This window comes from Lagenorhynchus albirostris, chromosome 11, assembly GCF_949774975.1.
Source record: "Lagenorhynchus albirostris chromosome 11, mLagAlb1.1, whole genome shotgun sequence".
Taxonomy (NCBI): Eukaryota; Metazoa; Chordata; class Mammalia; order Artiodactyla; family Delphinidae; genus Lagenorhynchus; species Lagenorhynchus albirostris.
The window spans coordinates 78,966,730-78,983,416 of record NC_083105.1 but is presented as its reverse complement, the minus strand read 5'-3'; the positions used below and the strand labels follow the sequence as shown (position 1 = coordinate 78,983,416).

The following is a 16,687-nucleotide window of genomic DNA, read 5'->3' as shown; positions in this document are numbered from 1 at the left end:
TTAATGCTATACACAGTATCTCTATGCATGTACCTTGGCATAATTCCAAAACTACTTGTAAATTCCTAGCAGTGGAATTTCTGGGTTAGAAAGCATATACTTTCTCTCTCCAAAAAGTACCAATTTTATTACCATCTACACTATGAGTGCCCCTTTTCCCACATGCTTGCCAAAATACGCACTTTACATATGCTTACTGTTTTTTTTTTTTTGTAAGTGCATATGAACTGTCTCTTCACTTCTGTGGCTCCTTTTTTGGGCCATCTTTTTCGATTTTCTCCCACTGCAGGCAGTATTTGTCTTTTGACATTGTTTCCCCTAACAAGTTTTAGGGGAGTAAATTCTGTGTGTCAAATTTATCCATCTTTTACGGCTTCTGGGTTTTGTGCCCCACTTAGAAAGCTCCTCCCTACTTCCACATTGGTGTTCTCCCCCACAAAAATCATGCTACTACAAACCCCAAGACCAACAAGCCCCACCTCTGCACTCAAAGCTTCCAATCACATTCTTAAATATCAACAGTTAACAAATAATCACAAGATTCTGAGCAAATGTAACAATACAGATATAAGACTAGGACAAACGAAGTGCAGAAATAGACTACGGAGGGAAGAAAACTTTAAGAAAACCAACTATCCTTAGACAATAGTGCAATCACAAAACAAGAATGGAATACACATGTAAGGAACAAGATAACAGATGTGTACTTATAAATTTTAAACGCAGCAGAAATTTAAAACTCTGTAAAAAGGTCAGAAGACAAAATCAAGGAAATCTTCCAGAAAGTGAAACTTAGAAACAATAGAAAAGATGAGATTAAATAACTTGTCCAAGGAGGTTTAGCTTCTGAATAGTAAGATTTCCAGATATAGAACAGAAAAAAAAAAAACAGAAGTGTGATAGAAATCAGAGAAATAATTCAAGAGATTTGCTCTCAGCAGATGAAATGGATAAAATGGATAAAACTGATATACTTGATGTGTCTGAACATTGATCTTTGTAGCCCCTGAGCCAGGTACAAATCAGATAACCCACCTATTTGGGTTTTATGGTAAATTAAAACCCACCTAAATTAATAATTTATTTCAACATATAAGGCCCTTGAAATAAAATGAATAAAAGAATAATGCTTAAGAAACTTACAATTAGTGAGCCTAAGGCCTCTTGATATTGATAATGGGTAACAATATTTTATCATCTGGCATTCAGAGTCTTGCACTGGTAGCAAGTGAGCTGTACCTATCAGTTTGTCAACACTTGCCCAAAAGCTGAAAAATGAGGACAAAGATATCAGCCTAATCATTAAAGTGGCAATTAAGAATACCCCTGAGGGCTTCCCTGGTGGCGCAGTGGTTGGGAGTCCGCCTGCCGGTGCAGGGGACACGGGTTTGAGTCCTGGTCTGGGAGGATCCCACATGCCGCAGAGCAGCTGGGCCCGTGGGCCACAGCTCCTGAGCCTGTGCTCTAGAGCAAAAAGAGAGGTCGCGGCAGTGAGAAGCCTACGCACGGCAACGTAGACCCAATGCAACCCAATGCAACTGTCTCCGCAACTAGAGAAGGCCCGTGCACAGCGGCGGGGACCCAATGCAGCCAAAAATAAATAAATAAATAAATAAATAAATAAAAAGAATACCCCTGAGATAACATTAGCATTATCTGGAGGACTTGGAGAGACAACTCAAAATTTTTTCATCAAAATAAAGTGTTTGGCGTGGGAGCAGAGTGGAATTCATATGGAAAAACTTTAACGTCTATATGCCAAAAATTATCTGGCATATAAAATACTTTATGCCTTGTAAAATACATAAAATATCATCCTAGTTATCACAAGGATCACAACAGAACATCAGTCAGTAAAGGAATAAAACTTTGCAAACAGGGAAGACTGAAGTATAAAAACACAGTATGTGATGTCAAAGCACTGTAAAATTGTAGCTATTATGGAGTTTAGAAAGTTTCAATTTAAAAATGGAATGGTTGACAAGATACTTGGTATGGGAGGCAAGTGAGCAAACCTCTCAAAAATATTTCCTGCTTTAAATACCTGCATTTACTCACTAAATAACTTTAGAGGAGGTAAGAGTCAGTAGCTCACAATTCTTAAGGGAGAATTCATTTAACAAAAGACTAAAAGATTTAAAGTGAAAGGAAACTCAGAGGTGAATTTATAGAAAATCTATCTATAGAAAATAGAAAAACTTACTTTATCTCCCCTATCTCCACCTCCCGTAAGACAACTAAGAATCTATATATTCAGAGATACATAGTAATTTTATGGAATGCCTTTCCACTTCAGTCATACCTACAACAAGATCCTCTCAGTAAAATATAAGTTCCTTATACAAGGTCCCTAAATGTGCTTTACTTATCTATGGATCCCCATTACATCTCCTGCAAAGGTATCTAAAATCTGCATGTGTACATCTTTCTGTAAAGACATCTGGACTTCTACTAAAAGCTTCCAGAAGAACTGTGTCTTCAAAAGTTACACTGCTTCAGAATGAAAGATCTTGTCCATTCATTCCTTAAGTCTAAGAATAATTTTCTAGTTTATTGTCTTTACACTTAGAGAAATAGTATTTCATTTAAAATACTCTCCTAAAACATGAGTATTATCATGAAGGGATACCCTAGTTAATCAATCTCTTCCTGTTGGACACTTACCTTAAAAAATACAAAGAGTCATTCACAATATTTTTTCAATAAATGTCGATCATGTGCAGGACAAAAGACTAAGCTGAAGACCCTAATGCAGTAGAAAACAGTGGCTAAAAAAGACTGAGAAAGGCCTCATTGAACTTGATCAACAACTGTTCTTAAACATCAAGTTTTCCCCTCAAGCATCCAATCATATTTCTGCTTTCCTGCATACTTTTCATTTTGTGTTCTGGACATAAAAGCCATGAACTAATTTATTTAACTGGAACACTAATATCCCTAACTCACGAAGTACTTACCATGAATTGAAAAAGTTCTGTTAAATAGTGAATCACATTACATCCTCTGTCTTGAGAGCACTGTACTAACACTTAACACCACAGAATTAAACATGGCTTAAGGATTTAATTGCTGAACCCACACCTAGCTCAAAAATATTAACCATAATAATTTAATGCTCTTACATCTTCCTGAGATTATTTAACAACAGAGTGAGCGGGGGATCAAAACAAGAACTTTCTGCCTCAGCAAGTGACCTGCTTGGTTGCAGGCTAAGAATGCCCTTTCTCCAACCCTTAATAAACTCTGGAATATTCGATCAAAATCTTTATTTTGAATTACTATTCTTTAAAGTAATTGAGAAACATATTATTAAGTTCTTAGTAGTAAGAAACATATACAAACTTAAATTGAGACGTGAGGATGTATGTCTAGAATGGATACTACTCTGGCATTGCCTGCTACACTGCATACGAGACAGTATATACACACAGCACCCTAAAGTTTTCCGAATGAGAAAAACACAATTACAGCATCTAACATTTATTAAATGCTTATGTGCCAGGCACTGTGTAAAGTCTTTTGGATAAATTCTTAGTTGAACTTCACAACTGCCCTGAGGCTGATCTATCATGCCCATTTTGCATTTTGGGAAATGGTCTTTAAAAAAAATCTTTGAGGTATAATAACTTGCCCAAGATCAGTTACTAAGTGGCAAAATCCGCACTCAAATACAGCATTGCCCGACCACAGACCTTTGCTTTTTGATGACTAAATATTTTACCTACTCAAATTAAGAATCCACTAGAAAGCATAAGCCTTACTGATGGCGGACCAGTAGTATTACCCATGTATCGCGTACTGTACCTTGTATTGTTATTCATATAGTAGGTACTTGAAGATAGCTAACTAAAGGATAAAACACCCTACTGCACAACAGCTTCAAGGAGAATATGTGATTTGGCCAGTGGAAAACATGAAATCTTTTGATGAATGATATGTATAATAACAGAGAAAAGTAACTCTAAAAGGAGCTGTTATATATAAAAGGCTTATTTTAAAATAATAGTATGAACCCATGAATAGATTCCCATTCAAGAGTTACCAGTGTGAACACTAAAAATTGAACATTTTACTTCTTAACTAAATGTTTAATCAAGTAAGAACACTGAAGGTGCATGTAACTTTTTTATTGAGGCACAACAAGGCATTATAACTTGCCTGAACTTGAGGCAGTTAGTTTAGTAAGCTGAACGTTAATACAGTTAAAGATTAAGTGCAAACAATATACATTCACAGCTTGACTAGCGAGGCTACATCACAATTTATAAAGTGCCAGATTAGTGCTAATTGTCATTCAGCTTGAAATTTTTCACCATGGGGAGGAAAACAAAAAAGTAAGGACCTCCTCCTTCCTCTAGGAATGAAAACATTTTCCTAAACCAATCTGTCAGAAGGGCAAGGACTACTTTTCCTTTATTCCCACTAATCAGAACACCATATCCTTTTATTGTCAATTCTGTACTGACTTTCAATCTTGGTAAAGAAGATAGCCTGAAAACGTAGAATATTTCCAACTACTTCCATAAATTGCTCCTCTGTGCAAACGTAACCATATCTGGTCTCCCTGGAACAGCTGAAGAATTGCATGATTGCTAGCAGTTTCATGGTCTGGAGCACCATCATTGGCATAGGCAGATACCAAGACCTCTTCATTCTTCATGAGGTTGACATACAGTGGCACATTCACTGCCAGCTTTAGCATGTGAAAAATGAAAACATAAGTGCCATTCACTGGGCAATTAAATCTACCAAGCTGAAGATCAAAAGTTTCTCCCAAGTTGTTCAGAAGAAGATCAAACACAATAGGTTGGTCTAAAGTTCCAGGGGCAAGATTGGAGGTTCTGGCTGCTGAGAAGGCAACTCGCATCTGCTGAGGCAGGGGATACACGTGTACTGGCAGTATGGTGGCTGCTGGGTTTGTCACTGGCACATCCACAGGGGTCATGCTACGGGAGTCTCCTTGTCCAGAGTCACCACTGTTAAAGGTTTCGTTGTCTCTTTCTGGGCTGCTCACCTGAGAAGAATCACTCCACCCTGCTGTTTTATTAGCAACAGTGAGTTTCTCATAATGAAGCAGTTAGCTTTGAACACAATATTTAACATTAGTCGGCTACTGAAATACAGATAAAAATACATTTTATAGTAAATCTTTTTTAAAAAGCAATAAAGTATAGCTACAGTATACTCTTCTAGATTTCTCTGACAATAGGCTTTTCTACTACTATTCTAAAGCCAGAAAGGACCTGGATGATGATTTTGTCCAGTAGCCTCATTTTTTTTTAATATTAAAAAAATGAGGCCCCCGAAGGTTGGATAACTTAACAGTAGTTATGGATAGCAGAGTCTAAAACCCAGGTGTGAACACTCTTTAATTCTTTACCTTTCTCCCATAATTCTGAGTTCTTAATTCCTCAGTGATAAATCTACTCTAAGTATCTAATGGAGAAGGACTCAAGAAAACTGAGATTACATAAAAGTAGCAACGTCTGGAACTACTAGCCTACTAGACATTCAAACATATTTTGTTATGGTACTAAGCCCCATAATAAATGCTTCTTCTTTATTTCTAAGTTAATGTGGTATCATAAAATTTTAATGTTTTCAGTATTGTACAAAAACACTGCTCAGATAGAGGGCAAAGATAATGTGAATAGTGGCTACTTTCTTAAAAGGAAAAGCTTCTCTTTTCTTGTGACAAAGTTAATCTTCAGTAATTCTTGATCTTCTCAATTACACTGAACCTTTTAATAGTACCTTCACATTTTAAGAAGTATTAAAAGTATCCTGCTTTTGTTCAAGTCATTGTGTCTTAATTGTTGTTTATTCCTATCTATCAATGTACTAAGGGGCACTAGAGTATCTAGAAGTGCCCATTATTCCAAAACCACCATCCTGATATATCACCTGAAACTATATCAAGTTAGCACAGTGAATATGTATCTAAGGTTAAATTATGGTGTCAAGCAAATTTAAAACACATACACACGTAAATTGACAAATGATTTCCACAGCCTTTCTAGTAGTCTAATATCTCCCTCAGATCTTCAGTACAACATTTAAGCAAACTGAAAACCTCAAAAGGTAAATGCTAATATACTTTGGGGAGAATCTGACAAAGGATGAAGAAAGATCTAGAGGTATGTTTTGGGTAAATAAACTCCTCAATTAATTATCCTTACCTCTAGAATTTGCCCGAGGACCACCAGATGTTCCTCCTCGCTTGTAACACTGCTGGAAATTATCCTAAAATGAACACATAATATTTACCTTAGCACCAAAAATGCAAAACAGTAATTAGTTATTATTGGCAGATAAATTTGTAAGACTAAGTCCTCCTAGCCCTTGGTCTAGCCTTCTCCAGCAACCAAAAGGGCTCAGATGACACCAAGAAAAACAACTAAAGCAAGAGTCACAGTAGCAATATTTGCTTCATCTGTTAATTAACCTGACAAATTAGATATGTTAATACTTGCAAAAACAAGAAAGCATTTAGAGAACACTACGTAAAAGACACAATGCTAGGTAATGAGGGAAATTCAGAAATATGTCCTGGTGCTCTGTGCCTCATCTCAATATAAAAGGAGATGATAAAGCAAAAATACAGACAATTTCAATCTTGCTCTATTTATAAACCAGTGTGAAGACAATTACAAACTATGTTAGGGTTTGGTTTTGTTTTGACAGGGAAATTGATAAGAATTTAACGTATGAACATATTATTGCCTGGAATCTTTAAGAAAAAATGTTCAAGAGGCAACATTTCAAACTGACTCCCAAGTATGGTGAAAGTCAGCCCCCATGCAAGTCATGAAAAGAATAATTAATGATGCAATCAGATTAATATCAATACATGTAATAAAAAATTTGAACAGGACAAGAATGTATACAGTAAAAATAATAATTAATTTTCCTACCCCAAACTCCTAACCCTCTTCCCAACAGCACTACTATCATTGATATCTTATGTTTCCTCAGGAGGAAATTTAAAGCAGCACACAAAAATATTAGAATACTGGTATTAAGAACAGATAGCTCCATTACTGAAAGATCGCATTAATCAAAGTTTTCCCTGCACACACAGTACATGACAATCAAGTAATAACATTTAATATTTGCATCCTTGATATATGCAAAGCACTTATGTATATGACTTCATTTAATCCTCAGAATCCCTCACAGAGTAATCCTCAACACTCCAGAGTAAGATAAGTAACTCAAACAGATGAGTCTTCACCTAACAGATAAGGAACTAAAGCTCAGAAAGTTTATGTAACAGGCCCAAGGTCACACAAAGAGGTAACTGGTGAGATCAGGGGTCAAACCCAAGTCATTTAGGTGACCTGGTGTGTTTTCCAAGGTGTGTTCTTCAATACTGCCTCTGTATAGACATCTATCTTACCTCATGTAACCATAAGCTCCTTTGTATATTAACAACAGAGCTCAGTAAAATACCACATACATACTTAAAGGCTTGTAAAACTTCAAAACTGAAAATGCTAATGTAGTATAAATTCATATCCATATATGACCAATGACGGGGAGTTCCCAAGGGCTGTTAAGTGGAATGTCTACCATCCTCCTGTCAGTCTTTTATCATATATAGTAAAGAAAATCTGCTGAACTAGTCAATCAAGAATAAACCAAAAAAATCAAACTTACAAAAAAGGACTTTCCTATACTTGATATCTAAAAAAGTTAAACTGAAGGCAATATAGTAAAGACCATGGGCTCTGGAGTTGAGAAACTTGCATCTAATCTTAGTTCTATCATTTACTTGCTGAGTGACCTTAGATAAGTTACTTGTTTCTGAACTCCAGTTTCTCTTATAGGATGGTGGAGTAAATGAGTTAATGCAAACTTAATAAAGTCCTTAAGACCTCCTAAGTTCCATGTAACAGGCAGTTCTCATGTACCCTACTTGGGTTATTAGAAAAGCTTCCAGATCCACTCTCCACAGTTACAAGCGTGTCTTTACAAAACAAATTACGACTCTGCTATAGTTTAGTCACCAGCTTCACATCAATTGTACTATTGTTCAGTTATAACAATTATTCTTACCCTTTGGGAATAAGGTGTTCCAGGATACTCTCTAGCTTGGAACTGTAGCTGGCTATAATTTCCATTGGAAATTGAAGGAGGTCCTCTATAGGTATCAAAACCTAATAAACAAACAACTTACATAAAATTATGGGCAAAATTACACTAAACTCTTAAATAGTCTGTTCTATATCACTTGGAAAGTTAAATTGATCCTATAAAGCCATCATTACATTTATGCCTTCTTTAAGCAAACTCCATAATACTGTTTCCACAATAAAACACACATTTATAAAAATATCACAGACTTCAAACAAGCCAACTGTAGAAATTTACTATTGCTGGGATGCAGGTGGGGTTGGGAAAGGATGGTGGTTAAGGCCTTGGTCTAGAGTACTTCTGCTAATACCAGCAGTGACTAGAATACTTGGAACCATATCTAACTTAAAAGCGTATCACTATTATTGTCTCAAAGTTTTCATCTGTGGTATACTCTGATAACTAGGAAATGGGCACTGTCTTAAATATGACATGTTTTGAGCCAGCCAAGTCAATTAACAGAAGAAAGAAATTATTCAAATATGAAAACCAAAATTCATCCCTGGAAAAAAACCAAAATGCTCAACCTTTCACTTCAGTAAGTCACAGGATCGATCTGTTTTTCATTCAAAGAGTTCCTCTGTTATAGACAATAGACATATTAGAAATACCATATTTTGTAGGAATAGGGAATTCTCTACTACATTATAAATAGAAACCACAAAAAGGAACAAGGTAAAGTAAAAACAGTTTGAGTCAAGTAAACATACAAATTGTATTCAGAGCATACCTTTATAACCACCAGGGGACCGATACGAATTGGTTAGTAATCTCCCACCACGAGTACATCCTCTAACAGATCCCCGGCTATTGACAAATGGTTGAGAGGGTCTGGGAAATACATTCGTCTGTGCTGGGTAAAAGGCAAGGCTACCATTGCTTACTTGAATAGTTCCATCAGGATAACTTGCTGCTTAAGGAAACAGTTTTAGAGTCCAAGAGTTAAATGGTAATAAAAGTTTAATATTCTTTATACTTAGAAGTCAGTGTATATCAAAACCTTTAATACAACTTTCTCCCTTTTTTAAAAAAACAGATGCTATAGATATGTATGTGTATATATAGAGAGAGACACAGATATCTCTCTCTATATATATATATCTAAGTAATAAAATATTATTCAGTCTTAGAAAGGAAGAAAACTCTGACACATTCTACAATACAACACGGATGAACCTTGAAGACATTATGGTGTTACAAAAGGACAAATACTCTATGATTCCACTTATATAAGTTAAGTATTTAGAGCAGTCAAATTCACAGAGTAGAATGATGGTTGCCAGGGATTACAGGGAAAGGGAAATGGGGAGTTAGTGTTAAATGGGGAAGATGAAAAATTCCTAGAGATGAATGGTGGTGGTGGCTGCACAACAACCTGGATGTACTTAATGCCATAAAACCTGTACACTTAAAAATGTTTAAAATGATGAATTTTATGTTACGTATATTTTACCACAATTAAAGGAAAAAAACAGGCTAAATATGCCAGATCGAGGAGTAAAAGAAAATGAACTCTTATTAATACTGTAATTGAAAAGGATTATGACAAAAAAGTATCCTTTATGTAAATCACCTGCCCTATGTTTTCACAGTACAGGCGAGAAGAGAATGAGGTCATCTATGGCTAGGTCCAGGGATTTACATTTACTACCTCTTGTGATTAACCAAGCAATTCGTTTGCTCCAGCTTAAGTTTTAGAAAACGCAATAGGGGCCTGAAATACCAACAGTAAAAATCTACAAGTGCTTCTTAGATTGAGAAATAACTACAAAGTTGCTATTCTTTCATGTACGTATTAGAATAGCATGAACAATCAAAAGTGTCTCCCATCTCTAATCAAAGAGTAGAATAAGCATACTAAATTATACCTTCACATTAATCAATGCTTTATTACAAGAGGGAAGAAAAAAGGCCAGATAGCCATCTGTGCTAACACGGAGTTAACAGAATGGTTTCAAAACCTTCATAGAAGCAGCTGGATAGTGCCTTATGCACCTCTACCACTGCTGATGGTAATCAAAGCGATCAGGTTTAAAAATAAAAGCCTACTTCAAGGTTAAATCAACCATCTAAGTTCTACCTCTACAAAAGTTAAAAGTAATAAGTGAACTTAACTAAAGAGATGAAAAAGCATTAAGTGTTTCTCAATACTTGAACATGTGAAAAGATAAGGCTTACTAGTCAGGAAAGAACATCTCAAGTGTCACTACAGACTTGCTTTCCGTTTAATTAGCTCTCATCTAAGTCTTCAAAATATGATACACAAAGATCTTACCAGTCTCTTGAGAAAGGACAGTTTGTTCTACGTGTATAGCTGGCAGTTGGCACTGGGGTGGTGTCTGTGTACTTGCTGTAGTAAAACTCTGATTGTAGCCAGGTGAATAAGGAGATTCTTTTATTTCTTGTTCTTTACGTGGAGGCAGAGGTGCATTAACATTAAATACCTTAAAAGACAGGGTACACTGAGTCATTTGTGAAGTTTTATAGAAAACAATTAAAGGTGACATTCAGCAAAACTCTGCAACATTCAAAAACTTCTATTTGATGGGCAAAGGACTTGAATAGACATTTCTTCAAAGAAGATAAATGGACAATAAGCACATGCAAAGATGCACAACATCATTAGTCATTAGACAAATATAAATCAAAACCACAATGAGATTCCACTTCATACCCATTAGGATGGCTATTACTTAAAAAAAAACCCAGAAAATCTAAGTATTGCTGAGGGTGTGGTACAGTTGCCACCCTCAGTGGCAGTGCAGTGCTGGTGGGAACGTAAAATGGTGCAGCCACTGCAGAAAACAGTACAGCGGTTCTTCAAAAAGCTAAATGTGGAATTCCCATTTACCAAGTAGAATTACCAAGTAGAATATGATCCAGCAATTCCACTTCTAGGCATATACCCAAAAGAACTGAAAGCAGAGACTCAAATATTTGTACACCAATGTTCGTGGCATTATTCATAATAGCCAAAAGATGGAAACAACCCAAGTGTCCATCAGCAGATGAATGGATAAACAGAATGTGGTACATACATACAATGGAATGTTATGTCACCATAAAAAAGAATGAAATTCTGATCCATGCTACAACATGGATGAACCTTGAAAATTCTACGCTAACTGAAATAAGCCAGATACAAAAGGACAAATACCGTGATTCCACTTATATGAGGTACCTAAGAATAGGTAAATTCATAGAGACAAAGTAGAAGAGAAGTTACCAGGGGCTAGGACGGGGGAGGGACGATGAAAAAGTTCTGGAAGTAGATAGTGGTGATGGCTGTACAACACTGTGGATGTACTTAATGCCGTTGAATTACACATTTAAATACGGTTAAAACAGTAAACTTTATGTTTATGCATATTTTACCATAGTAAAAACACCAAATTTCTATTTGATTTCTGACAGAAGTTAAACCAAGTACAAAAATTAACTCTCCTGCTATTACGTTATAATAATGCTTACTGAGAATGAAAGCTATATAGGGGAAAAGGGTACTTTTTCAGAAACTGAAAACAAATGAAAAAATCTGCCATTTACTGAATTTCTACCACGTAGCAGGCAATGATCTGTCCAGACTCTGGTCATCATCTATAATATATCACTTCTGTTACTCTCTAGCCCCCTTATCCTGCTCCATTTTTCCTCACAACACATAGCATCTGATATAATATATATATGAATATTTTTCTCTCTAGCCCTCCCACCTCCATAATAAAGTATAAGCTTCTTAAGCACAAAGACCTGTCTATTCTCCATTGTTACAACCCCTAAGAACAGTGCCTGGCTTCATAACTACCTGTTTATTGAATAAATGAGTAAGCAAACAAATAAGAACCGATTTATACTGGATAGGATCCAAACAGGTAGAGAAGACAGAGTGGCATGAGCAAAAAGGTATTGTGATGCAATGTGGCACCCTGCAAGGGATCCTGGAAAAGAAAAAGAACACTGGTGGAAAAACTAGGGAAATCCAGATAAAGTCTGAAGTTTCACTTAAAAAGCATAAAAATAAAGTAGGATAAGTGCTATTAAAAATTTCCAAAATACAATGAGAAGACACACCAGGAGCAACTAATCAGGACACAAAGATTTCAAAGCGGAACAAAAATCTGGATGTGATTTTTTCACTGAAAAACCCAAGGTACCTGCCTCTAGAAACAGGCGATTATTCTAAAGGTTAACTGACTTGTTTTATTGTTGCTGTTGTTATTATTATAATTTATCATTTTTGTCTCTCCCTTGCTACACACACACACACACACACACACAAGAATGTAAGCTTCATGATAGAGGGGACAAATCTGTATTATTCACTTCCTTACCCCCAGTATCTAGAACAATGCCTGGCATACAGTAAAACAATGCCTGCCTCGAAAAATATATACAGTGAGTGAATGAATGAGCCATAGAATTGGAAATACCATAATTTAGTCAATCATTTCCCAGTTAACAGACGTTCAGATGGTCTCCAATTCAGATTGGTTTTGTTGCGATTGCTTTCTAGTGCCGTTATATACAACATATCTTCAGCTACTGAAGCATATCCTTAGCTACTAATCCCCTTGTTCCTGTAGTATGGATTCCTCAAGATGAAAATTCTGTCACGGCTTTATGCACCCTTTTTAAAAAATTTTAAACAGGAAGTGCCTTTCCTAAAAGGTTGTGATGATTTACTGTCACATCAGCAGTGTATAAAACTTTATTTCTTTCCCCACTCTAGATAATGTCAACTGTTTTAATATTTTCCAATTTGTTGAATGAATAATTGTATTTCATTCCAAATGAAAATTAAAAATCTTAAAACACACACCACACAAAAAAAGGTATTGTGACAAGAGTGTACAAGGCAAGCCCAGGGGACTAGTCTGGCAAGTTATACCAGACTTCAAAAGTTACTGAGTGTCAGGCAAAGGACTTTCAATTTCATTCTATAATGGACCAATATTTGCTTTTCATTAGGAATAAGAAAAAGTTAGTAAAACTAATGTGGCAGTACTGTGTAGGATGGATTGACAGGGATAGAGGGAAAGCAAGGACACAAAGCTGTGCTACGTGGCCAAGCAGGAATTAATAAGATTACTGAATTCAGGGGTGTGAATTCACCAGACCATCTCCCTGCATTGTGCCTGCTTTCCACTACCACTCCACTGGCCCCCTCCCACCACCATCACACGAAAGTACCTGGAGTGGGACATTAAGCACCATCAGGAAAGGTACTTATTGGCTAACACTTTTTGCTTTTTTCTAAAGAAAAGTTTTATACTTATTCTATGTTTACAGAATAAACATACAAATCTAGTTGAAATATCACCTTAAAAAATTTTAAACTACAATTTGTAGCAGAATATGTAATTCAAAATACCATAGAAATCTGAACAATTCTCCAAAACGCAGATGAGATGAAGATGAAATCAAATGAAAGTTTCAACAGTGATAGAACACACAAGTATGTGTCCTGTATTTCAGGTTATTGATGCCATGGAACATTACTACTGTGATATTAGTAATGGTTAGTATTATTAAGCTATTTACAGAAAATTATGTTTCTCACTCACATTTCATTTATTTAATATGGGTCCTCAGCTTTGCCTGCCACTAATTTTCAGAGGGGAAAATGCCCTGATAAAATTTCCATTCAAAATTATTGAGGCTTTGGATTTAATACTCTTCCCACACAAACAATATTTCCATTGGACAAATGCAAATTCTACCAGCCCAAAAAAGAGTAATAGAAAAGGCAAATTTTTTCACATAGTACCTAATGTAAGAGATGTAAGAGAAACAATAGCTTTTTAACAGGAATAATGAACTGCAATCATCATTCACGTTTCATACTCACTGTCTGCATGGCTTGAAAGGGTGCTGTGTTAATGGTTACTGAACTACTACTTGCTGGAGGTGACTGGAAGCCCTGTTCAGAGCCCTTTGACATGGGAGGATTTGGAGAAGCTAGTGAAGACGGTTTCTTGCTTGGGGGAACTGCTGCCTAGGGAGGAGAAATGCAATATCAGCCAATCACCTGCCATACAATAAACAGTTAACTTACACTAAACCCCTGACTGGCATAAGTCAGCAAGTCCTATAGGACGACATTTGGACACAGGCATGCAGAAGAATAGCTTTTGCTTACAATTTCAAATCTCAATTGCTGAGGATGCACACTAGCATTTGCTTTGCACGGCTTGCTGACTAAGTGAGAATCTTACTATTAATCAGTCTAACAGACGAGGGGCTGAACTTTTTATGAGTACCTAGTCCTTTTCAAACCCTGTAATGGTATTTTCCAGTTCGGAATCTAGTATTATTCCAAATTTATACAGAAGAATTAGGCTTAAGAAAAACCTTGGGTTAGTTACTTAGTCAGTGTTAATTTTCCTCTATTTTAAAGTCGTCTTAGTGGATTCCTCGGTCAGCTGCCTAAAAAAAGAAAACCAAACCTGAGCTAATCTTAACTAAGGGAATAAGCAACTCCTTAATATAATAGATTATAAAGCCAAATGCTTTAAAAGATATGAAAAAACCAATACCAATGAGATTTTGAAGCAGACAGCTGTGACTCACTAGGTGGAAAACACTTCCTCTTCTTAAAATAAGGAACCAAGTAATTTTAATTGAGACCAAGTCAACACCATAAAAACTAATGCTTACCTTTACTTTCTTATACAATGAACACAAATTCTCATATAATAGTTAACCAAAAAATAATAATAAAACCTAAGAATTGCTGAATTAATCCAAAAAATCATCCTATCTTGCTATATCTATCTCAAGGATTTGCTCAAACACAGCAAAAACTTTCACTTGAAAATTGAGAGGAAAAACATAATACTGTCAAAATGCTTTGACAAAATTGGGCAAAAAGAGAATGTAACTCATTCCAATTGAGTCAGTGCTAATATTAAAACTATAAAGTCATTGAGTCTTCTGTTACATGGATAAAACGATTTTTCTCCTAAGGAGTCCTTCAATATGAATATAGTGAGAAATTTGAACTAACCCTACCCTTACCTAGAAATTTTCATTTTTTTTTGACACTAGCAATTTGGACATATTTATTGTATCTGAAAAGGCAATATACTATTAAGTCCATTTATACGGTAAGGTCACAATAAAGTTAGAGTTACCTGTATAAGTTCCAGGACTACAACATCTATAGAAAGCAAACATTAGTAAGGTATAAATGTTAAATCATTAAACTGATTATGCCTGTAATTCATACAATAAACTGGTTCTGCTATTCTTTAAGACAGAAAAGAAATTAAGACAATGGGTCTCTTATTACCTCAGGAGTCTCTGAGGTCATAAACTCTGTTTCAGATCCTGAAGAGGCCTGATCGGTAGTAACCAAGCAAGCATTTGAGCTACAAGTAACTGGAGAAGAAGCAGCCTAAATATAGGAAGATATAAAACATTGTAAAAGGCACATTTTGTTCACTTTGTATTTCTTGGGCCCTGGGCTTCCTAACACATTACTCTCGTTGAGCAATCACTAGTGCCAAATGGTATGCTAAACACTTTTAACACATATTAATATATTTAATCCTAACAATAACCCTGTGCAATAGGTACAACTATTCCCATTTTATTCATAATCAGGCAGAAGCAAAGAAAGCTAACTAATTTACCCAAGGTCACACTAAAATTAAGCAGAAGAGCTAAGATTCAAACCCAAGCAGTCAGCTACATTGCCTTTCCAAGCCTAGTCACCAGAGCTACACATCTAATCCCATCCTCATTTACCAAGACTCTTGGCCCTGGAAATCTGGGGTCAGATTTTCTATCAGGCTCTCAATAGCAGTTCCATGGGATGAGCCCAGGGTACATTAATGCTCTAGGCACGGGCCTGCCAGGGATCATGACAACTATGCTTTTACTCTAAGTGCTCTCAGTGTCTTAAAGAAGTCGGCAGAAGTATAAATAGAAAGGATAAGCTCTATATAAATCACAATAGCACAAATATTCTAAGAAAAATTAAAACTAATATGTATAAAATACAAATTGGGAGAAAGCACAGTAGGAACTAATGCTGTGACAACTGTAACCAATTAAAAACTAAGAGTAGCTAGGAAGGAATGCTACGGCACAACAGGTACTACAACATAACAGAGATCCATAAAATTCTAGCAATGGCAAGGTCTGAAGTGTCGGTGAATCCACTCCTTTTATCTAAATGTTTCAGTGTGGTTCTCAGAAGCCCAAGTAATAAAATGGGTTAAATAGAAACTAATTAATGGTAAGCAAATATCAGAACAGTTATGTTTCAGTGACCTTCTAGAAGGGTTCATCATGATATGCCCCTTCTTGATAAGGAGATGGGGACCAAGTTCTAAAAAGCCTCATGGAAGACCTTTAAAAGGTCTTATGGAGAAAATTTTGAAATCCTTTAGAGCATTTAATGTACCTAAATAAATAGATATAATTTAGATCTGACCAAACTATTAGAATTATTATAAAATGGTAGTGTTTCTAAAAGTAGGCCTTTCTTCTGGTCCTCTCATTAAAACAATGAGACAACCACCCAAAATAAGTGAGACTGGCTATT

The 16,687-nt window shown here is 35.9% G+C and overlaps 1 protein-coding gene across 5 annotated transcripts in view; it reads right to left on the bottom strand.

Moving 5' to 3' along the window:
- Positions 1–4,112: 4,112 nt before the first annotated feature.
- The window catches only part of CAPRIN2 (caprin family member 2), a 41,878-nt gene continuing 29,303 nt past the window's right edge, over positions 4,113–16,687 (bottom strand). For 2 of the 5 annotated variants that reach the window (XM_060166612.1, XM_060166613.1), the window contains 7 exons: positions 15,428–15,532; positions 13,985–14,131; positions 10,412–10,580; positions 8,867–9,049; positions 8,059–8,159; positions 6,180–6,243; positions 4,113–5,037 (listed from right to left, as the gene is read on the bottom strand). In XM_060166612.1, coding sequence (XP_060022595.1) covers positions 4,469–5,037; positions 6,180–6,243; positions 8,059–8,159; positions 8,867–9,049; positions 10,412–10,580; positions 13,985–14,131; positions 15,428–15,532 — 1,338 coding nt within the window. In that variant the 3' untranslated portion in view covers positions 4,113–4,468. Of the gene's footprint in view, positions 5,082–6,179; positions 6,244–8,058; positions 8,160–8,866; positions 9,050–10,411; positions 10,581–13,984; positions 14,132–15,427; positions 15,533–16,687 lie in introns of all 5 variants that reach the window. The other 3 variants (XM_060166616.1, XM_060166611.1, XM_060166614.1) reach the window with 3 other exon arrangements.